Source organism: Pristis pectinata, chromosome 2 (genome assembly GCF_009764475.1).
Source record: "Pristis pectinata isolate sPriPec2 chromosome 2, sPriPec2.1.pri, whole genome shotgun sequence".
Lineage (NCBI taxonomy): Eukaryota > Metazoa > Chordata > Chondrichthyes > Rhinopristiformes > Pristidae > Pristis > Pristis pectinata.
This window is the reverse complement of record NC_067406.1, coordinates 49,631,633-49,654,636: the sequence shown is the minus strand read 5'-3', so window position 1 is coordinate 49,654,636 and position 23,004 is coordinate 49,631,633. Positions and strand designations below refer to the sequence as shown.

Below are 23,004 nucleotides of genomic sequence, written 5' to 3'. Positions count from 1 at the left end.
AAGTTAAAAAGACACAGGAAGTAAAGCCAAGCGCAATCATGGTTTCTCCTTACCACTTTTACATCAATGCAAAGTGGTTTTGGTTACATGCAGATGTGAAAATGGCAACTTAGTTTGAGGGCAAGGCCTCAGTCTGACACACAGTAAGTTCTACTGTGTTTATTAATTGGAGTTTGAGATAGAATAACATTTAAAGTGTAAATCAAAAACCTGCAGGTGCTGGAAATATGAGATAGAAACAAAACATGCTGGAAACACTCATCATTTAGGCAGTGTGTGTGGAAAGGGAAACAGAGTTAATGTTTCAGGTTAAGGATCCTTTGCAGAACATGGAAAGAGAGAAAACAAGTGAATATTAAGTTGTAGAGTGAATGAGGGAGGGATAGGTAGGATAAAGGGAATATCTTGAATATACTGAAAAGTGCACACAACACACAACGTGTCAATCAATGGATTCAACAGCTCTTTATTTTTGGTAAATTCAGTTGCAGTATAAAGTTGTGAAGGCGACAACAATAGAACATTAGCGAGATTTGTCTTTGTGTACAAGCTGAATTGCAGAGGTTAAAAGTAGTCTTAAACTGTATCAAGATGCAGAAGTATATTGCAAATGCTATCATGTTATGCAATTCCATGTTAAACATCTTAAATTTGCAATAAGTGTAGGCTTATAAATTCAGTCACTTGGCAATCAGTTTTCAGGCTCTCACCAGTCAACTTTTTCCTCATTAATGGAGAGACTTTGTGTGTGAAAACAGCAAAAAGTATAGAAGCAGGAGTAAGCAATTCTGCCCCTTGTGACTGTTCTGCTTTTCAATAAAATTGTGACTGATCTACCTCAACAGCTCTTTCTTGCACTGCCTATCCCTTTATTCCCCTAATTCCCCAATATATATTTGTCCAGTAATCATAGAATTGTATGACACAGAAATGGGCCTTTTCAGCCCACCTTGTCCAAGCCGACCATGATGCCTACCTACGTGAATCCAATTGCCTGCATTAGCCCTGTGTGCCTCTTGTGCCTTTCCTTCTCAAGTGCCTGTCCAAATGCCTAATAAATATTGCCGTTATGTGGTATCTGCCCTTACCACTTTGTCTGGCAGTTCATTCCAAATATTCATCACTCTCTGCGTGAAACAACTTACCCTTCAGATCTCCTTTAAACTTGTCCCCCTCACCTTAACATTTGCCAATTGGATTGAGACCCCCCGTCCTGGGAAAAAGACCCTGACCATCTAAACTATGTATATCCTTCATAATTTTGTAATTTTAATTAGTGACAAAATCCTTTAGTATGCTATTCTGTCAAATTTGATGCTAATGAGCTTTCCCATTCAACAAACTGGGAGCATAGTTAGTCAAATGGAGCCTGAACATTGTTGGCTGCTGAGTAACTGAATTTACACATGTACAGCTTATACAAATTTAATGTGTAGTCACTAGCTAATCATTTAGGTTAAGCTTTCAAAAATTATTCCTTAAAAGAACAAATAATTACTGTTTCAACCTAGTAGACTGTGGTTTCTTATCATTTTTGCTCAATTGAAATGTTCTTGGTTTTGGATTTGATTGTTTTCTTTATCCACTGGATGTATTTGTTAGATAAACGTGTATAAATGCCGGGCTTTTTCTTGACATCACATCCCTTTGCAAAGATAGCAATGCCAGTTAATGACTTGCTTTTCAGAGATGAACTTTTACATATTAATGGTCCACCAATGTCTCCCTGTGATAAAACAGATAAATATGTTAGAACCTTCATATGATAGATAGTAACATTGTGACAAAGGGGAACATCATGACAAATTCCTTAAATATAGCAACTTCTTGTCCAGTAGGTTTATTCAAACCAATGGTCCTAAAGGATGCTACTTGTAATTTGGTCATTACATAGCAATATGGGTACCCTAATAAACAATAGGATACCAAGACTCACACCATCAACGTTCTGATTGGATCACCATTGAACAGAAACTTACGTGAACCAGTCACAAAATTGTACTAAATACAAAGAAGGTCAGAAGTTGGCTCATCTCCTGACTGGCTACTCCTCACCAACACCTTCCCCCAACCTCCCCAATCCCCCCAGCTTTTTCATCACCTACAAGACACAAATCAAGAATGTGATGGAAAACTTTCTAGTTGTCTGGTTTACTGGGGTAGACTGCAGATCCAAAAAGACTTACAAAGTCAATACCATCCAGGACAAAGCAGCCCTGGTGGTTCGTCTCTTACCTACCATCCAATCCCTCCACCAGCAATGCACTGTGGCTATGGTGTCTGCCATTTATAAAATGTACTAGAGTTGCTCACTATGGCTACTCTAACAGCATCTCCCAAATCCCAGCACCTACCTGCAGGAAGGTTGAAAGGAACAGTCTACATCTGTTCAGGTGATATTTAAAATGTTGCCATTTTCCTTCCCCAGTCTTACAGATTAATATATCAAAACAAATAAGCTTCAGTCTAATTAGCTTGCAGAACAAACATTGAAATATGAATTGTTGATAGTGAGCTTATTGCTGGTCATGAGCTTCAACAAAATCCATGATCCGTTATTTTGTAAATACTTTACTAATAGTAGCATTATTACTTTTGAGTGGGTTCAAAGAGCACTGAAGAGATAAATCCAAACCTTATGGTGTCTGCTATTTGAAATTTCAATTCAAATCAATCCAAATTGGCAATCTCAAAATAGAATTAGATTGCAATAGGGGATCAGTGTGGTAGAGAAATCATTTTAATTTTGAAACTGTTGAAAGGATTAGAAAGAGTCAAGTTGAGCTGAGGGTTTTAATTAGGTTCTATGTATACAATTAGGGGACAAGTATAAATAAATGAAAACTGGAACTATCCCTTATACATCATGTGAATTTTTCGATCACACCTGTCTGTTGTTTCTGTTGTCATCAAACCACATTTCAACAAATCACCAAGATTAATTAGTTTGCAAAAGAGTCTCATCCTCAGTTCTTCATATCAGTTATTCTGTTAGGGAAAACCACCTTTTCAGATTTGGTTTTACTTCTTTGAACTTCATCCCTTGAACTCGAACACATGGTATATGCTAAAAAGTCTAATCCACGTTGGAATAATTAACATTTCCTAATGGTTTCAGACAATACCATGAAAATATTACCTGTGGGAATCAAATGGAAAAACTGAAATGTAAAAGGATATATGCTGTAACTAATGTATTTTTGGAGGTAAAAGGAAATTTTTCAGAACCTTTCCACCTGAAGATTAAACGCTTGAAAAAAATCTAGAATTGAGCAAATTGTGCATGATCTGTACAAAGAATAAGACCAGGAAGCTGCCTAAATTTTTAATTCTGAGGTTTTGTGTAAGGTAGACCGATGCAAATGAAAATAACTAAAAATTTGCTCCCGACAGGTTATTGGTCTAATTGGTCTTTGGCAAAAATCTATGGGAAAGAAAATTCTGCCTATTGTGAAACAAGCTGTCAGTTCACTATTGTAACTTGCATCAAACTCAAGCTTAGCTTAATATTATGAAACAAATCTCTACATCTGGCACCAGGAACTGGAAACCATTCTCCAGTCCATGAGGAGTACTGGGAGCAGATGATACAAAAAAAAATAAAGGGAGTGACAGGAATGAACAACTATATCGTTAATATTAATTACAGACATAACGTTTATTTATCACACAAAGTTTATGTGAAATTTGTAACTTACCCTGCACATTTTAGCTTGCTTCCCAGATTCATCACCAGCACAGAGCATATCATCATTTACGACAGGATTTTTATTGTAATACCCTTCACTGTTGCAGATTTTCCGGTCTATGATAGTTACAGTTGTTTCTTGCAGAATGTCTGAGGGATCTTCATCCTTTGGAGTGGTTTGTCCCCATCCTAGAACCTTGCATTTTGTTCCAGGTTTGATATCTTTTGCTGATTTTGGCAATGACAGGGTCTTTACTAACTTATTCAGTTTTGCAGTTGTATTCAGCTGTAGGAAAAGGAAGACACATGGCATTAAAAATGTCACATAAAAGGACAACACTTACTGCTCATCCGCAACTACCCCTGAGAAGGTGACAGTGAGCATCCTTCTTGAACCTCTGCAGTCTTTCTGGTCAAAGTACTCTCATAGTACTGTCAGGCAGTGAGTTCCACCATTTAGAAAGATAATGAAGGAACAGCAATGCACTTCCAAGTCAGGAAGGCATGTGTTTTGGAGAGGAACATGCAGGCAGTGGTGTTTCCATTGGGCCTGAACCACTTGACCTTTTTGTGGGTAAATTTCAAGGGTTTGGGAGGTCTTGTTGGAATAGTCTTGGTGAGAACCTGCAAGGCATTTTGTAGATGGTAAAAACAGTGGCTATTTTGCACCAGTGGCAGAGGGAATGAATGCTCAGTATGGTTGATGGAGTGCCAATTAAGTTCTTCTTGAACATTATTGGAACTGTACTCGTCCAGGCAAATAGAGAGTATTTGTGTCTTGTGGATGGTGGAAAGGCCTTAAGATGTCAAGCGATGAGTCACTTGCAGTAGGATATCCAGCCTCTAGATATCTTATGGCAAGTGTTGTCCAGGCCCTTAGCATGCAGGCATAGACTGCTTCGTTTAATGAAAGATTGTAAGTGGATTAAACATTGTGCAATCATCAGCAAACATCCCATTTCTGACTGTATAATTCCTTTTAAGGTTCTTTTAAAACTTAAGTGAAGGAAAGTCATTGATTAAGAAGCTCAGATGGTCTTTTCACCTTGATGGTCATTGATCTCAGTTTTACCAGGGCTGCCACATTTGACCAAATGCTGCTTTTCTGTCAAGGGCAATTACCCTGACCTCACCTTTGGAATTCAGTTTTTTGGTTCATGTTTGGACCAAGGCTGTGATGAGGTCTGAAGCTGAATTGTTCTGGTGAAACCAAAATTGGGCATTGAAAAGCAGATTGTTGGAGAATATGTAGCACTTGAAAGCACTGTCAGTGACATCTTCAATAACTTTGTTGATAACTTACTCGTGTAAGTTACCATATTTATTTGCAAATTACATTGAGCAGTTAAGGGTTTGTGGGGTCAGAGAAGCCCATGATGTATGTACACAAATCTTTGAAGATGGCAAGAAAAGTTGTAAAGGCTGTTATATTTGACCTTTGGTTTTATTAATAGAAAAATGAAGTAAACAAGAAAATTATGCCAAACTTTTGTAAAACAAAGTTGGGCTTTGACTAGAACATTGTTTTCTTTTCTGGAATGTCAATATAGGGAGGATATCAAGGCCTTAAGAAGATGCAGAAATGTAGAACGTAGAACATATGGATGAATTTGAAATCTGTGCTTACCCTCCTTTGAACAAGAAGGTATAAAGGAAATTTTGAAGGAGTCAATTAAAATCATGAGTGTTTTTCATACAACTGGCAATATATCAATATGCAGACAATGCATATTTGGTAGAAGAATAAGAGATAACATTTGGAAATACTTTTTCTATGCAGTGAGTTTGATCTGGAACACAATCTGAAATGGTGGATGTAGTATCTGAGTTCTCTGTTTGACTGGAGTGTGAAGCACTGAATAATCTAACAAAGATTCAGATCAACAAATATGACTGTTTATTATAGTGGCTCCTCCAGAGTGAAGGTCTGGTGGTTTGTACAAACAATGTTGCAATCCAAAGAACAGTTAACCATGTGATACAGTTCTTGAGAGGTAGCAGTCCTAAAAGCAACAAATATCTTTTTACAAGCAATACTACATATACCACATTGAGGAACCAAATTCAGTGGTAAAAGGGGTATGAGGCAAGAGCAACGGAGTTGACCAAAAGTGTGGCACGATGGGCCAAATTGCCTCTTTGGCATTGTATGATCTTGTAATTGATTCTACTTTGTGCAACAGCTTAATTTTCAGAAAATATTCAATTTTCTATGATAATTCTATGATTGGTCAATTGATCAAGTTTATCTCATATGTTTATATGAAAACCCAAATGCAAACACCCTGCACATATTGTTTCAATAATTTTTTTTAGTTTTATAAATAAGCTGCAGACTTTTTATTTATTTTTATGATACTTTTTGCTTTGAGACACAAGAGACTGCAGATGCTGGAATCTAGAACAGCAAATAATCTGCTGGAGGAGCTCAGTGGGTCAAGCAGCATCTGTGGGGAGGAAAGGAACTGTTGCATCAGGACTGAGAGGGGAGATGGACAATACAAAGAAGAGAGGGAGAGTGGTGAAACAGAAGCCTGAGCTGACTGGTGGACCTAAGATGGGCGAAAGATGATGGGCAGGTTGCGCTAGGTGGGGGGAGGGGGGGCGTAAGGTAGAGTTGGGAGACTGTGGCAGGTGGCAGATAAATGAAGGCAGATTGAGTGAGATGGAGTGAGGGGAGTGTGAAGTTTGTAGACACATGTTGGAGGGACGATAAGCAGGAACACAGGCTACCATGCTGGAATCTGGTAAGTAAAGGAGGTGATAGTGGGGACTATTATGTGACAGGTGAATGGCAGATGAACCCAGAACTAGGTAGGGGAAGGGCGGGGAGCCTGTGGGTGAACTGAGTGTGTAGTGGGTGGATGGAACCGGGGAGGGATGGTGAAGGGGACAAAGATGGGTTATGAGGGGGGCTGGAGGGGGGTGGGGTGAGGAAGGGGACAAACATGGGAGAACTAGAGGAGGATCAGAAGGAGAGAGTGGGGAGGGAAGGGAAGGAGGACCGCCCTCCCCTCCCCCTTTTTATTTAGATGGTATTTATTACTATACGTATATACATTCATTCATTCACATTGAGCACTTCTTACCTTGAGGAGAGCCAAGTTATTCCATTCTGTTTTAATGTTGTATTTATTATGTACTTTAGCCTCAACCACCTCAAACGTCTGTGCTTCCTTTCTATCCTTAAAGGAGTGTGTTCCAATGGACACACTAAGTTGTTTCCTTGGATAAAATAGACAAATAAGAGTTGAAACAAAGTTCTTGAATTGCTTCTCTGAATACATGTTGCATTGATATTTCCTCAAGTTGGAGAGTCTAGACCTTGTGGGAGCCAAAGCTCAAAATAAATGCAATATTACCTCCAACTGGAATGAGGATACATTTGTCATTCAAAGTTTTTATGACACAGTAGGAGGCCTTTTGGCCCTTTATGTCTATGCTGGCAAAAAAATGGAAATGTTTGGGTTGATCTCACTTCTTACCTCTCAGCCCATAACCATGTAGGTTTTGGCTTTTGATGTGCTCATTCAAGAGCTTTTTAAATATAATGAAGTTTTCAGCCTTCACCACCTGTTCAACGTAATGAGTTCCAGGCTCCATTATTCTTTGTGGGAAAAAATTACCCTCTAATTTTTTTGCCAATTAACTTAACCCTGCTGATTACTGATGTCTGTATCAAAGTAAATAGGTTCTTCCTGTTCATGCGTCCAGGCCTCTCATAATTTTGTACACCTTGATTAAATATCCAAACAAGAAAGAAATAGTCCAACCAGTGGCTTCTTATAGCAATAGTTCTCTAGTCCTGGCAGCATCTTGTAAATATCCTCTCTACCCTCTCTATTGCTATCACACATGTCCCATAATGGGGTGAACAGAACTGTAAGGAGTACTCCAGGTGCAGTCCACCTGGTGTTTTTTTACCAGTTCCAGCATAATCATCTGCTCTTATAATCTGTACCAAGGCCAGTAAAGGCAAATGGCTCATATTGTCCTCTTAAACAACTTATCCAACCAAAACTTCCCACTATCCTATCCTCAGTCCTGAAGAAGGGTCCTGACCTGAAATGTTGACTGCCTGCTTTTCTCCACGGACGCTGCCTGGCCTGCTGAGTTCCTCCAGCATCATAGTGTTTTTCATCCAGATTTCAGCATCTGCAGTCCTTTGTTTCTCCAACAAATCTATGCTGATTGTATTCAACTAACCTCTCCATACTTGATTTACACCATACTTCGGATTTGTTTTTCATTGATCAGCCTGTTACCAATGATAGTGTACCTCTTTCTCCTTGCCAAATCAATAATCAAAATTAGCTGTCTCCCAGTCTTTTGCCACTGTGCATATGACCAAGGACTGTTGGAAAATGATATTCACAGCCAGTGCTATTTTCTCCCTTACTTATTTTAAGAACCCAGGATATAGCTTATCTGTGGTTAGGCATTTACCCATTTTCTTGGTTGCCAGACACCATAATATGCTGATTATTTTAATGGCTATTATTTTTAATTGTATGCATTCTTTTTCAATAATTTCAATGTCTGGGTTACTTTCCTTCTTTCATGAACATTGAAGTATCATATGGAACTATCGCCATACCCTCTTCCCCCACTCACTTGTCGCCATTTTGACCTCTAAAAGAATTTATTCTTTCCCTTGTTACCTTCTTTCTTTCTTTCTTTACATATATTTATAAAACAATTTTGATTTCACCTGCCATACATGTTCATGGCGACACTTGCGGGCTGCCCCCCAAAATCACTACGCAAAAGATGTATTTCACTGTGTGTTTCGATGTACATGTGACTAATAAAGATCTGATTTGATCTGATCTGATCTGATCTGATCTGATCTGATCTTATCTTATCTTATCTTATCTTATCTTATCTTATCTTATCTTATCTTACCTTACCTTACCTTACCTTACCTTATCTCTGTCTTCCTAATTTCCCCGTCATTTTCACCCGGGCATCTTCATTACTCCTCATAGCTTGCTGCAGTGTAAACTTCTGCTATTTGTTACAATTTTCCCTCTTTACCATAACTTTTCCTGTATATTCATCAATATTAATAGAAGTTTTGCTATAGAACTTCTCCATTTCTTTTATTGAGAAGATATTCGGTCTGAGCCCTTAATCTCCGCCTTGAATTTATCTCGTTGTTCTGACAACAATTTACTTCAAGAAGCCTTTCCAATCCGTTAGTGATAAATCTAATCTCAGCCTGCCAATTTGGCCTAACTACATTTTTTAAATTCCCTTTCCTTCACCTTTTCCTTAACTATGCTACACCTGAATTTTAATTTGTGCCAGCAAAATTGTCCTTCCCACTGGGTCCCTGTCCAATTGCCCCAGCTCATCCCTAAATCTAAGTCTACTATTACCCCATTTCTTACTGTGTTTACTGTGTACTGATTCTGAAATAGCTGAATCTTTACAACCATTTAACCCCTAAAGAATGGGAATACTCAGTTGATGAAGCTATTAAGGACTGAGAATGGAACTAAGAGAAGTTGGAAGTGAGGAGTGAAAGAGGAAATGGAATTGGGGTAAAAGATCAGTCATGATATTGAATGGACCCAGTTTGGATTGATAGGCTTAAATTTATTTTTTGTGGTACCTCAGGAGGTGCTGAAGGTTTAGGAATGTGGGAAGTAGCTAACCATACATGATCTGAGTTTCTCTCAGCCAGATCCAAACTCACATCACTGGCATATCCCTCCCCACCATCAAAAGTGTCTATATGAGGCATTGCGTCAAGAAGGCAACATCTATCATCAAAGATCCCCACCATCTGGGCCATGCCACCTTCTTGCAGCAACAAGCAGGCAGGAGAAACAGAAGCCTGAAGTCTCACATGGCCAGGTTCAAGAACAGCTGCTTCCAAACCTGCACAATCCTAATCACTACTTCAATATAAAAACACTATGATCACTTTGACCACTTTGCACTACAATGGACTTTGTTCTTTTTGTTCTAATTGTGTTCTTTCTTGTCTAATTTTTGTATAATTTATGTTTCATTTGTGTTTTTCTTGTGAATGTTGTATTTCTAATCCGATGTGCCTGTAATGCTGCTGAAAGTAAGCTTTTCATTGCACCAGTGCATACATGTACTCGTGCATATGACAATAAACTCGACTTGGTTAGTCTTGACTTGAGGTAGACATAAGAAACCCAATATCGCTAATTCACAGACAAGCAGGGGAATTATTGCTTGTGCCTAACCATCCTCCATCAAGATTATTGAAACAGATTGCCTGGCCATTAATGTTTGTGGAAACTTACTGTGCACAAGTTGGGTCCCACATTTACTATACTTAAAAACTACTGAACTGGCTATGAAAAAGCAAAATGTTAAGAAAGGCACAATGCAAAAGCAGGTTTTAACTTTTCCAAAATCAACGCCCTTATGATCTGAATAAAGTTGTCCAACTGCACTAATAATGTCTTGTTTTTCTAAGAACTGGTATCAGTTTGGATCTGGATAAAATAAGCTCAATTCATGTACCCTTTTAAAGATATTATAGTCCATACAAGTCCTATTATAGACCGCAAAAATCGAAAAGAACAAGTTATTCAAGTACGATTCTGAAAACACTCTTAAAAACAATTTGAAAATACCAGATCGAAAAGAGAAAACAGAAATTTTCCATGCCATAAGCTTTTGATTCATTAATTTCAGAATGACCAGCATGGATCAAAAATAAATGCTTTAGTACTCACACAACACAATTTGCTGAAGTCAGGACCCAGAGCTTATCGATTAAAATTCCACCACAAAAGTTTTCCGCTGTATCTTTTATGAGTGCCATGTAAGATCCTGTACCAGGTTTAGCATCCTGACCTCCAATAATTTTCACACAGGTACCTACAATAAATATTGTTATTGATATTGATTCAAGTTTCTGTGAAGCTAAAATCTCCATATATATATATATATATATATATATATATACTCACAGTCTTGAACTGCTAAAGCACTGATTATTGAAGTGATGAATACCCCTTGAAGCATAGTAATCATTTTAAAACCACTATGTAAAAACAGTCTTAATTTATGCTAGTTAGAGGAGGATGTGTAACTAACAAGTGATAGAATGAAGTATAGAAGCAATGTTTTTGCTGTACCAAGGTGCTAAATTTTATAACAGCTCTGTCATAACACATTTTGCCACAACCAATAAATTTCAAAATTACACCCACATGGTGAGAAAAGCATAACTACATGTGGGTGGGAAAATCCCTAGCTCTGAAGAAGCATGAAAAATAAAATAGAAATATACTTTGGATATAGAGGAACTACATTACATCAAATTAGATTAATTTTAATCACACATTATTGTTTTTGTTAGTCATTTAAAATGAACGTTGAAATACTAAGCGTAAGTGAACATCCTAGCTCTTCAGAAAAGCACAAGGGAAAAATTCAGCTGGGCCAGGCAGAATTTCAAACTCCTCCAGCATCTTAATGGATCCCCAAGTTGACTTGACCCAGCTATTTCTGTTGAAATTGGAAAACTTAATTTCTAATATTAACTGAATCCAGTTTAACAAATCAGAGGATATGGTACAATGTCAGAAAACAGATTTTGGATGAGGTATTAGTCTAAAGCCTCATCTGCCACTTGAGGAGGATATAAATGTTCCTGCAGAACAATTAAAGGAAAAAATAGCATTTATTTTGGTCAGCATTTTGTCCCTCAACTAACAGAGCCAATCTGGCCATTCATTTAATTTGCTGCTTGTGTGGAAATGTGAGGTCATCCATTTTGATGCAGTAATCAGAAAAAGCAGTATACACTTTAAATAGTGAGAGATTGGGTATCGTTGATGTTCAAAGCTGGCCTTATACATAGGTCACTGAAGGCTAACATATAAATGCAATGTGATTAGGAAGGCAAATGTTATGTTAACCTTTATTATGAGAGGAGTAAGAAGAACTCGTAATTGTATGGGGTCTTGCTGAGACATCACTGAAAGTTTTGTTTACAGCTTTGATCTCCTTTCCACAGAAAGTATAAGAAATCTCACAGGACTGGGTCCAGGGATGTCAGGTTTCTTTTATGAGGAGGGATTGTATAGGCTAGGTCTGTATTCCCTGGAGCTTAGAAGATGGTTTCACTGGTAGAGGAATCTGGAACTGCGGTCACAGTCTCAAAATTAGGGGTGACTCTTTGGAGCTGATGAGGAGAAATATCTTCATTCAGAGGATGGTGATCCTTTGGGAGTCTCTATCCTTGAGGACTGTGGAGGTTTTGAGTTCATTCTAAAAAACAGACTCATAGATTTCAGGATATTGAAGAAATGAAGGGATATGGGGATGGAGGACAAAAGTTATGCTCTGGTAGGAGATAAGCCTTTTCAACATCTTCAACTAATTCACTTCCTCTGTGTCAGAAATGGCTATCCCTCTGATTCAGTTATTCTCCCCCACTTAGTGGGCATTTCTTACAGCTTTTGATTTCCAGGCTTTTACATTACTTTGTGTTCTCTGTCTTATTTCAGTCTTATTTCTTATTTCTCTGTGTCTTATTTCTCTGTGCTTATTTCACAGCTTATACAGTTTTTTGTTCATGTTCTCTCTCACTAATTGTCCTCATTAATCTATTAAACAAGTAACTTCATCAATAGTTTATCTGCGTGACAGCCCTGGCCTCACCTTATCTGAGATTTCCCTTTGCTTTATCCATCCACCTCCTACCCTCTGGAACTCGAAATTAACTTTTTGTCTTTCCTTCCCAGTTCTGATGAAGGATCTTTGACCAGAAATATTACACATGTTTGTCTTTCCACAGAAGATGTCTGAGCTGCCGAATGTTTCCACCATTTCCTGTTTTTATTTGGGCCCAAAGAGATAGATTCTCAAAAGATTTAAAAAAAAATGATACAAATTTATTTTGGAAATCAGTACCATATCACTGTGGTTTAATGTCAAAATGATTGTACTCAAATCTGAAGACAGTGTAATCTATTCACCAACACTATTTGTCCCCCTGTTACTGTTGCAAACTGAATCAGACAGTTTTCAGTCTTGAAATTTAATCCCTCATCTTTTTCAGCACACAATCTGTCTACATTCACATCTGCCCATCACCCCTGCAATCACTGACCTATTGTTACAATGGTTTATAATTCTGTTCCTCATTCCATGTTTAAGTTGTCTTTATGGCCTCACCACTTCCTACCTCTGTAACCTAACTTAATGGTCCACTTGCTGTGTCTGCTCATCTGACTCTGGATTCCCAGCTGATGCTCCTCCCTGGCAGTGTCTTCATCCACTTAAAGCACCGGCACAGGAATTTCATTTTTAAGCCCCACTGCCCCACTATCTGACCTGCTTCTTCCAAGACCATCCTTTAAGCATACCCTTTTGAAAAACTTATGATTATCTCTCCTAGTTCATCTGGGAGTTCATTTCTGAGGTCAGAACTCTTCCTTCAGAGACAGCAATCTCTCAATCTCTCAAACACCAATAGCATTCAGCAGTTAAACTTCTGAAAATGTTTTCATTTAAGTCTTTTTCCAATCAATCACTAACAAACATAACATTCATGATTATGCCTTTAAGTAAGACTTGTTGAGAAAGGGCAGTCTGGTGTATTCCCTGAAGCTAAACTCTGGGCTCCCCAGGTGGGAGTAACACATGCTATTAGCTGTATTGCCATGGTCTAACATGACTGTTCTGCCCAAAGACTTATGTGGTGATCTGCTTCCCCTGCTTTCTTCTGGCATGGATGACATTACAGACCACTCTACCCCTACCAGCTTTTCAAATTGCATGAGTCATAATAATTATGCACATTTGTACATCGTGCAAGAAATGGGAAGTAAATTGTTACCAACAGCTTTGAAACCACTAGTGCAATGGATTTCAGTTTCACAGCCTTAATGTCCAAAGGTGTCAGAAGCAAAATGGAGGTCCAGCAAGAACCAGAAAGGATCTCAAACCATTGTACAAAATATTATCACAGAATAGTCTCAGTATTCCAAGAATCCAGATGGTAAGCTTACATTTGGAGTATTGTGTACAGTTTTGGTTACCCTGTTATAGGAAAGACGTCATTAAGCTGGAAAGAGTGCAGAGAAGATTTACAAGAATATTGCCAGAACTTGAGGACATGAGTTATAGGGAGAGGTTGGGCAGGCTAGGACTTCATTCTTTGGTGCGGAGGAGACTGAAGGGTGACCTTATTCAAGAGATAAGAGATAAGATATCTTTATTAGTCACATGTATATCGAAATACACACAGTGAAATGCATCTTTTGCGTAGAGTGCTCTGGGGGCAGCCCACAAGTGTTGCCACGCTTCCAGTGCTAATATAGCATGCCCACAACTTCCTAACCCGTACGTCTTTGGGATGTGGGAGGAAACCAGAGCACCCGGATGTATAAAATCACAGGGGGCATAAAAAGGTGAATGCACACAGTCTTTTTCCCAGGGAAAGGGAATCAAAAACTAGAGGGCATAGGTTTAAGGTGAGAAGGGAAGCATTTAAAAGGGACCCGAGGAGCATCTTCTTCACATTTATGGCGGTGCGTATATGGAACAAGTAACCAGAGAAAGTGGTTGAGGCAGGTGCAGTAACAATATTTAAGAGAAATTTGTATAGGTACATGGATAGGAAAGGTTTAGAGAGATATGGTCAAATGGGACCAACAGATGGAGATCTTGGTCGGCATGGATAAGTTGGGCTGAAGGCCCTGTTTCTGTGCTGTATTACTATGACTCTATGACTCCATTAGGAAAATTCAAATAAGGACTAGTGCGAGGCTGAGCACAGAGTTTGCAATAAAAAGGACAGGTTAGAAATAAAATATGCTCAAAAAATCTATCCCATTGAGAATTTAGAAAAGAAAATGACATCAAAAAATATCAACATACATGACTAATTATTAGAACCAGAAGAAAACAAGCACATTGTTGGTGGAGCATGCTCAGTCCCTACTCATCTTTGGTCGCAGGATGCATGAACTATTTAGAGGGCCTGGCCACATGTTATCCCATGCTAATCCCTAGGTGCCACATGAAGGCTTTCCTCTAGCTCGCTGATTCCAATTTGGAAGATTGACCAGATCCAGTACTGTGCTGGCTGATCTGTAGAAGCCAGTCATGGAATAGATGGATATGAAATTGGGAGACATAATTTTTTTAAAATTTGTGGGTCCAGATAGATCGTTCTATTTTAGATTTTTCTAAATTTTAGATAGCTCCAGCATTCGGTGCAAATGGGCAATCCATGCATGGTATATATACTCGTTCATTTTCACCTCAGACTTACAGTTGGGTTCTTATTTCATCATAGCACACAAATTTGCAAGTGGTTGGATTTCCTTGGATCGCCCCCTGCTCCAATACCAAACTTTGCTAAAAGTACAACAAAACCTCATTTTAGTGTGTATTTTTTCTTGCTATAGTGACATGGGTGGAATTGAAGGAACTTTCAGAAAAGTCAGTCCCATAATTCAGTGAGGGTCCTACTCAAGTCAGTGCCCAGATGTCCTGGGGCAAATTGGAGGCAAGTGGGATTAGACCTATGATGGCAGTTAATAAGTAGAACCACAGCAAAATATAGTATTCAGAAGATGTTATTATGTATTAGTCATAAGCAATACCACGAAAATACAGTTTCCCTGGAAGTTACAATCAGATGTTCATCATCAACATTGTTACTTTTCTGTGAAAAGGACTTAGCAATAGATTATGCTATTTTCCAAATATTTTAAGAATGCAAATAGACAAAGAAACTTATACACAGGCTTCCAGTATCATTGCCTGTTCCCACACTGTGCATCATTTTAATTTGCATAAGTATAAGTGAATGATTTTAATTGTCAAAAAACTAGATATAGCAAAATGAATTAATAATGAATGACTTTGCAGTAAAAGTAGCAAAAGCACGAATCCCTTTTAATCAAATTATTTAACAGTTTCTTGTTTTGTTAGCAAGGTTCAGGCATTATTCTCCTTTTTCTGCCCATGCAGCTCTTTACCCAGATGCACAATCAGGAACAATCAGATAAACAAACTATCAGGGTAGTTCATGCTGAGTCCTGTTTGGCAAACTTTCCAGTCTCTTTGGCAGCACTTGTTGAAGTAGTTATACAGTTGAAAGCATGTCTAAAAGAACATCACCAGAGGAAATGAAATCAATATTGTCCATAAACTTGCCTACAAGCTTGTCCAAATAAAATTAACGTTGATATAAAATAGAGACAATGATTGTTAGAAGACCTGTAAAAAACTGAACATAGAAGCTGTGTATGACCAAAACTTTCAAAAGCACGAACTGTCATTGTATCATGAATACTAAGTAGATTTTACTTATATAACTAAAAACAAGTATTTTGAGCTTAATATTCAAGTGACCTTGCTTTTTCAGAAACATATTTTAGTATATCATGTTCCTTCTGATTCATTTCACTGATAAACAAGCTACATTTTAAAAAAGTGACAAACACATCTTCCTCTTAGATTTGTTCCTCCGTCTTACTGAAGTCCACAACTCCAATTTTTTGCTTGATCCAGGAGAGATATTTCTCTGTTAACCGAACATATATGCCGGGTTTATTGGCAATTCCGCAATCCTTTCTAATTGTAGAAATTCCAACAATCTCCGTCTTCCTGCTCAATGCTTTTTTTTTGCACATTAATGGATCTCCTGCATCAACCTATGACAAAAGATTTTTAGAAATTACACTTGAAATGCTTTTATATGATATTTAATAACCCACAGAACATACTAAAGTGAATGAAAAATTGAGGATTACACACTTTTTATTAAGTGGCCTACTTAGAATAGTATAGTTTGTTCATCCCATCTCTGGGTCAGCAGTACCAATCTGTGTAAGCAAATAGTTATAATCACATTTACCGAGCCTGTTGCCACAGCATCATAGACATTTCTAGAAATGACTGAAAATATTTCAATACTGCTCTTGGTCAGGATGTGAGAAAGTTAATCTTCGTATCAGCAATAGAACAGGACAATGTACAATCTGTACCATGGTTTACTGTTGGTGTTGTTGTTAATTCTCACTTAAGCCCATCCATGTTCTTCATGCCTGATGATTAAATTAATTGCATTTGATCTTTCAGGCTGAGATAAAACATTTCCTAACACTAATCAAAGAGGACCAAGGAAGTTACTCCTGATGCCTAAGACAATATCAGTCCTTTTGCAAGCATTCCTAAAACAGCTAGTTGATATTACATAAGTTATTCAGGATTTTACTGTGTGCTTATTGATTGCTAATTTAAAGCTACTTCAAAGCACTTTGGAACATTCTGATATTGTGAAACTTACTATGCTATTGTAAGAGCTTAGTTTCCTTCTCATGTAGGGCACTATCTATCTATCTATAGGCAGTCCCTGGGTTATGAAAGGGTTCCATTCCTGAGAACAGTTTATAGCCCAAATTTTTCACAAGTCACAAATGAACAAAAACACTGTACAGGTGGGCGAGCAGGCACAGGAAGAATGGCCGCCAGCCGGCATCACTGACTCAGTGAGTAATCAGGTGAGCCTGCTCAGTGCTCCCAGCTCATGGGAGTGGGGGTGGGGGGCAGGGCAAGGGAGGGGAGGGGGATGAGAAAAGGCACGTAGAAATACCTTGTTCCCACCCAGAGGAAGATGTCTACAGCCTCACAGAACCGGCAAAACCATACCCATCCAGTTGGCCTATCTTTTGAATGTAATAATATTTATGGGTGCTCATTTCTATGTACAGGTGTCCATAAGTTGGGCAATTGTAACTGGGGGAGGGCCTCCATCTATTTGCAGCAACACACACAAAATACTGGAGGAACTCAGCAGGTCAGGCAGCATCTATGGAGGGAAATGAACAGTCAATGTTTTGGGCTGAGACCTTTCATGAGGACTACGTGAAGGGTCCTGATGAAGGGTTTCAGCCCGGAGTATTGACTGTTCATTTCTCTCCATAGATGCTGCCTGACATGCTGAGTTCCTCCAGCATCTTGTGTATGTTGCTCCAGATTTCCAGCATCTGCAGTCTCTTTTGCATCTCCCGTATCTATTTGTCCATCTTTTTATTATTTTACTCATTCAGTCATTCATTCATGGAATATGGACTTCCCAGCAATGCCAATATATATTATCCATCTCTAATTACCCCCTAAACTGAGGAAGCGATGATGATTCAAACCCATTAGCCTTTATCACACTGGTTAAATATCACAGTTCTATCTTAATACAGAACATATTTTCTAGTTATATCAGTCCTTTAATCGACCATGTGTAACCTACCAGGCAGGAATCTTTCTTGCCCTTTTTATCACTTGCACATATCAAATTGTCTGTTATAACTGGATTCTCATTGTAGTATTTTTTACTGTTGCAGGTTTTCCGATCTAACACAGTTGCTTCGGCCTCTTTCAAAATGTCAGAATGTGATTTATCCTTGGCACTGGCTTTTCCCCATCCAATGATACTGCACTTTACTCCAGATTTGGGGTCTTTTGCTGATGTTGGCAGCTGGAGGAATTCCTTGCTTTTAATACTTGCAGCTTGTTCTAACTGAAACAAATAGGAAAAATGTTAGTGTTTCCATTTTCACCTCAGGTTACGCCTGCAAGGATATAACCCATATATAGATAAAGGCTGCACGCAGAAAACGTACAAATGATAAAATGCATTCATTGTATCAATTACTTAATTAAATGGCAAAGCTTAATAGGTGGAAAGTTAAAGCTGCACCAGATATCTGAAGCCTTAAAATTCAGAGCCCAGGTGAGTCCAGACGATAGTAAGTAAAATATTCATTGCTGAGAACATCATAATGATTAAGAGGTGAACATAAGTATGTTGGTAAATTAATGCATTTATGAATGATACCATAATTTAATTTTCTCATCAGTCTGTCAATAAGAACACCCCATAAATACTGCAGTTGGTATTGGTATTGGTTGGTATTGGTTTATTATTGTCACTTGTACCGAGGTACAGTGAAAAACACGTCTTGCAAACTGATCGTACAGGTCAATTCATTATTGAAGATATGTGCAGATATTTTATGAAATAATCACCTCCAAAAGCATGATGTCATTGTCTAGTTTATTCCTGAATTCAGGATGTGGGAAAAAATTTTTAATAGGAATTTTGTGTTCTGTCCTATCCTTCTTCTGACGTGAATTTGTTCCAAGAATCACAAAGGATTTCTTTCTCTTGACCAGCCTGTAATTTTTGTAAAGTGAAAAGTTACTTGAAATAGCATCTTCAATACATAAAAGAACAACTTGAGGTTTTGCAGAGAAGGCAAAAGAATGGACTAATATCTTTTTCAGGGAGTGAAAGCCATCTGCCAGGTCAAATCAGTTCAACCACATTAACAGTCATACAATCGAATGGAGACTTAATCTCAGAGCTAATGGCCAGGAACTGTAGCCTGTAACAAGAGCAAACAAAAAAAAACATTAGAAGAGCAACTTAGAAAAAATAATGTGACTGAAAAATATTAATGAAATTGTTGTTTCAGAACATTGTATCAACTTGTTCTGCATGGAATTACATTTTTGCTGATTGTATTTTAAGTCCACTCAACTGCTTTGGTTCTGTTACTCTTAATACAAATGCTTAATGAAATTCTCAGACTTGAAATTTTCGATTGGCCAACCTTTAACAGCTTTTAGGACAGTGCATAAGATTTCCCCTATCCTTTGGGTGATGTAAATCACTGCTAGATGGTGTAGCTCAAATTAAGCTCAGTCTTTGATAGTCTAACCTCTGAAGAATACAAGCCTGATCTATGCAACAAGCCTCATCATTTAATAGCTAGAGCCCAGCTTCATTCTGATGAATTGACACTGCACTCTTTCCAAGGCCAGGATAACCTTCCTGAGTTATGGAGCAGAGCACTGAAGGTAATACTTCAGGTGGTGCCAATAGTTTTTAATCATTTCACAGCATGATGGTGTTGGTGGGGCCTGAACTTCCATGTTGTTGTAATTCAGCTCTCTTGTATTAAAGGCTAACTCTTCATTAGCCCACATTATTTTGATTTTTATTCATCCACCGGGCATTGCTGAAAAGACCAGGATTTAATACCCTCACAGATGGGATGTGAGAGGAAGGATTTTGTATGAGAATGCTGTCAGCCTTAATTGAAGGTGGCAATAAACCACCTTATTGAACCACTTCAGTCTGTGGTTAAGGTGCTGTTACAGAGGGAGTTCCAGGATTTTGATCCAGAGATGACGAAGGAATGACAATGTATTTCCAAGAAAGAATGTTGTGTAACTAGGAGGGCAACTTGAATAAAATGGTGACCTTCCGTTTGCTGATCTCATCTTCAGCAGCATAGTGTGGTGAAGCAATTGGTGCTGCTGCCTCACAGCTCCAGGACCCAGTTTGATCCTCACCTCAGTTGCTTTCTTGGCAAAGTTACCTTGTTCTAACTGTGATGGTGTGGGTTTCCCCCAGGAACTCAAAGTTTTTTTTTCCCACATCCAAAGGACATGCTGGCAGGTTAATTGGCCACTGTAAATTACCCTGTAGTGTCGGTTAATGGCAAAAAGAATCAAAATGGATCGATGGGCATTTGTGAGAGAGAATAATTTATCAGGTTGCAGGGAAATGAGGACATGGGATGTGGCAGCCAGCATGGAGCCAATGAATCAAATGGTAAAAGAGAATGAAATCTACTCATTGTCTTTGAGTAGAGCAGTAACCAGACTTACACTAGAACAGATAGCAAATTAGGAAGCTTTGCAAATAGCTGCAGCTCCAGCCTATATGAAGCTGAATGCATGAAGCTTCACTGTCACAGTCCCTTCTATAACCAGTGGACAAATTTTCTCTTGTCCTACTTTAAGACAGCAGTTACGGCTGCAGTCAGTTATGGATTTCAGTGAGGCCATCCTTACTGAAAAACAATGTCTCACAGATTTTCCCTCACTGTGGTACAAGTGGACTAATTATTACTTGAACACTGAGGGTGCAGTGCTGGCACATGAATGTAGTACCTACTTACAGCCCTTCTTCCCTTCCTGCTACTTCTGCTCTAGCAACTTATCCTGCCCTTACGGACACTCTGTTCAGGCTCCCAGCAATTCTAGTGTGTTCTTATGTCTGAGCAGCTGGTTTGGGCAGAAGCTATGAAATCAGTAAAATGTCCTTAAGCATTAAGCATCCACCATCCTGCTGCCTATAAACTTCTGCAACTTGAAACTACTCTAGCAAGCATCTGAATTTATAGAATTGATGGAAGGATTCTCTTCTGTGGCTGTTGAGCTGGGCCAGGTTAAAGGGGCAGCTTTGGCTGAGCAGCAAGCAGTAAAACCACAGTGCTGGCATCAAATCAGGGTTGCATGCTGATTTACGTCAGGATCTGCCTGTAATGCATAACACTGCCAGTCATTGTATGGCACAAATTCTCTTAATAATCTGACACTCTGCCATATGTTTGTCCTTGTGCAATGGACCCCATTTTGAAGTTCACAGGTTTTGAAGTGCTGAAAAATGAGTTCATAATCCCAACTCTTCATTATTCATACATTTCACTAAAAATGCTCTGCTCGTAGACAGATCTCCATGCAGGAAATTACTTATACACTTTAAGCTTAAATGGATGATCCATTTTGGTTATTTCTTATGCTTGGTGTGCTTGCCTATAGAGCTCATACTTAGGCAAAAAAATGATCTTGTTTCTGCTATTATTTTCTCACACATTTAAGTGATTATACTTCTTGTTTGTCATCACCCTGTTGCATTCTTAAGTTATTTTGTGATAATTTTTTTCTCTGAATCTGAAACATTTGTATTATCTTTGAAACTATTTTATGGTCTGGATCATGTTCTTATCATTTGTTGTTAACCTTAAGCTTTTATTTCTGGCTGAGCTGTTCCTCCCTTTCATATCTTAATCAACATAATTGACTATTGTAGGAAGCAATTGTCACAGAAATGCCCTCACACTACATATCTGTTGACTTTGACCTTCCAAATACCTATGTTATCATGCATTACTACCTATATCTTAGCTACAAGCTCATTTTAAAGTACAAGTACAAAGAAGAGCCCAACCGCACATTTTGTATTATAAAGACAAGATTTACAGAAACAAACTGGAAACATCCTTCACTGATATATGGTAATGAAAGGTAGGTTAGAATGAATAAAATATCTTACTGTAGACAGCTTGCTGCAGTCAGAACCCATTTTGCTTGAATCAAACTTCCTCCACATACATGCTTATTATTAGCTTGGATGGACACCATGTAAGGTTTTGAATAAGGTTTAAACTCATGACCCCCAGTGATTTCCAAACAGTCATCTATAAAGGACAAAAAATACATAACTATCATTAAGAGCACTTACTTCAGCGAAGTTAGAACCCATCTCATCAAATACTTACAGCCTTGGTCAGCTAAGACACTGGTGACTAAAACAACAAGTGCTGCCTGAAGCATGCTGATCATTTTGTCCCATATGATGATGTGAGAATAATAAGCTGCTCTTGCAGCAGTAAGAGGCGGATGTGATATTATGCAGTTTTAGACTCGTGACACTTTGTGTTCTTGTTTTGAAACATTTGTTGCATTTTTAAGTTTTATCAAAATTTTTCACATCAGAAAAATATGGATCTGAAAATAACATTACACCCACAATCTTATTAGAAACTGATAATTCAAAATTTGTAAAAACATGCGAAGCTCTTACTGCCCAATGTCTATACTATAAAGGTGGCATCATAAATGTTGCATATGACAAACTGGGTCACGTTGCAAAAAATATTTCGATTTATTTCTTCTGCTTCATTCTTAGTTTAAATATTGGTCAAAAGTTGGCTAAGATAACAATTAATACAAAGTAATATCTTTGCTGACCAGAAAGTATATGATATTTTAAAAAAATTTGCTGGGAAATATTCCAACATCCATCATTGCCTTCATTCCTTAATGTGTCCCACCTGGTATTTCCTGCTGATTTTGGTTTTGCAATTATATATCTGAACTAACAAAAATGAAAAGTACCTGAAACTTAAAAATGCCAGTCAGGGGCTGTGAAAAGAAATTACAAAGTAATGTATTAAAAATGTAGCTTTCATCAGAATGAGTTTTGTTAAGAGGTCTATGCCTGAAAGATTAACCCATTTATTCTCTTCGCCAATGCTCATATTTTGGGTATTTTCAGCACTTTTTATTATTGTTCAGACAGACTTGGGTAATATAGGAATTCCCCAAGACAATGCCACGGGCTGACTGGTTTTGTGAAGGCAGCATTGATGTTACCTCTCCAGTGCTTTGAAGTGCTTAATCTAGGTAATCTATACCTCAGGCACATATGCTGCTGCCCTATAGAC

At 38.2% G+C, this 23,004-nt stretch overlaps 2 protein-coding genes across 2 annotated transcripts; both read right to left on the bottom strand.

Annotated features, from left to right (window-relative positions):
* Positions 1 to 442: 442 nt before the first annotated feature.
* Positions 443 to 10,790, bottom strand: LOC127585978 (granzyme K-like). Its single transcript, XM_052043739.1, has 5 exons — positions 10,648 to 10,790; positions 10,411 to 10,555; positions 6,778 to 6,913; positions 3,699 to 3,974; positions 443 to 1,726 (listed from the first exon to the last, which is right to left on the bottom strand). Exons 1-5 carry the CDS (start codon positions 10,709 to 10,711, stop codon positions 1,529 to 1,531), a joined length of 819 nt encoding a protein of 272 aa, XP_051899699.1. The 5' UTR covers positions 10,712 to 10,790; the 3' UTR covers positions 443 to 1,528.
* Positions 10,791 to 15,326: 4,536 nt separating this feature from the next.
* On the bottom strand, positions 15,327 to 22,119 carry LOC127585989 (granzyme K-like). The gene is made up of 5 exons (XM_052043752.1): positions 22,057 to 22,119; positions 21,831 to 21,975; positions 18,731 to 18,878; positions 17,952 to 18,221; positions 15,327 to 16,356 (listed from the first exon to the last, which is right to left on the bottom strand). The coding sequence occupies exons 1-5, from the start codon at positions 22,109 to 22,111 to the stop codon at positions 16,156 to 16,158; spliced, it is 819 nt and encodes a 272-aa protein (XP_051899712.1). The 5' UTR covers positions 22,112 to 22,119; the 3' UTR covers positions 15,327 to 16,155.
* Positions 22,120 to 23,004: the final 885 nt, after the last annotated feature.

Coding starts and splice junctions, on each gene's coding strand:
- LOC127585978 (XM_052043739.1), bottom strand. CDS start 10,711: ATGATTACTATGCTTCAAGGGGTATTCATCACTTCAATAATCAGTGCT. Junction 6,914..10,410: donor ACTTCAGCAAATTGTGTTGT/GTGAGTACTAAA, acceptor ATTTTATCCAAG/GAAACAACTTAGTGTGTCCA. Junction 1,727..3,698: donor AGCAAGCTAAAATGTGCAGG/GTAAGTTACAAA, acceptor GTTTTATCACAG/GGAGACATTGGTGGACCATT.
- LOC127585989 (XM_052043752.1), bottom strand. CDS start 22,111: ATGCTTCAGGCAGCACTTGTTGTTTTAGTCACCAGTGTCTTAGCTGAC. Junction 21,976..22,056: donor TGTCTTAGCTGACCAAGGCT/GTAAGTATTTGA, acceptor TGTCCTTTATAG/ATGACTGTTTGGAAATCACT. Junction 16,357..17,951: donor GCAAGAAAGATTCCTGCCTG/GTAGGTTACACA, acceptor CTTTTGTCATAG/GTTGATGCAGGAGATCCATT.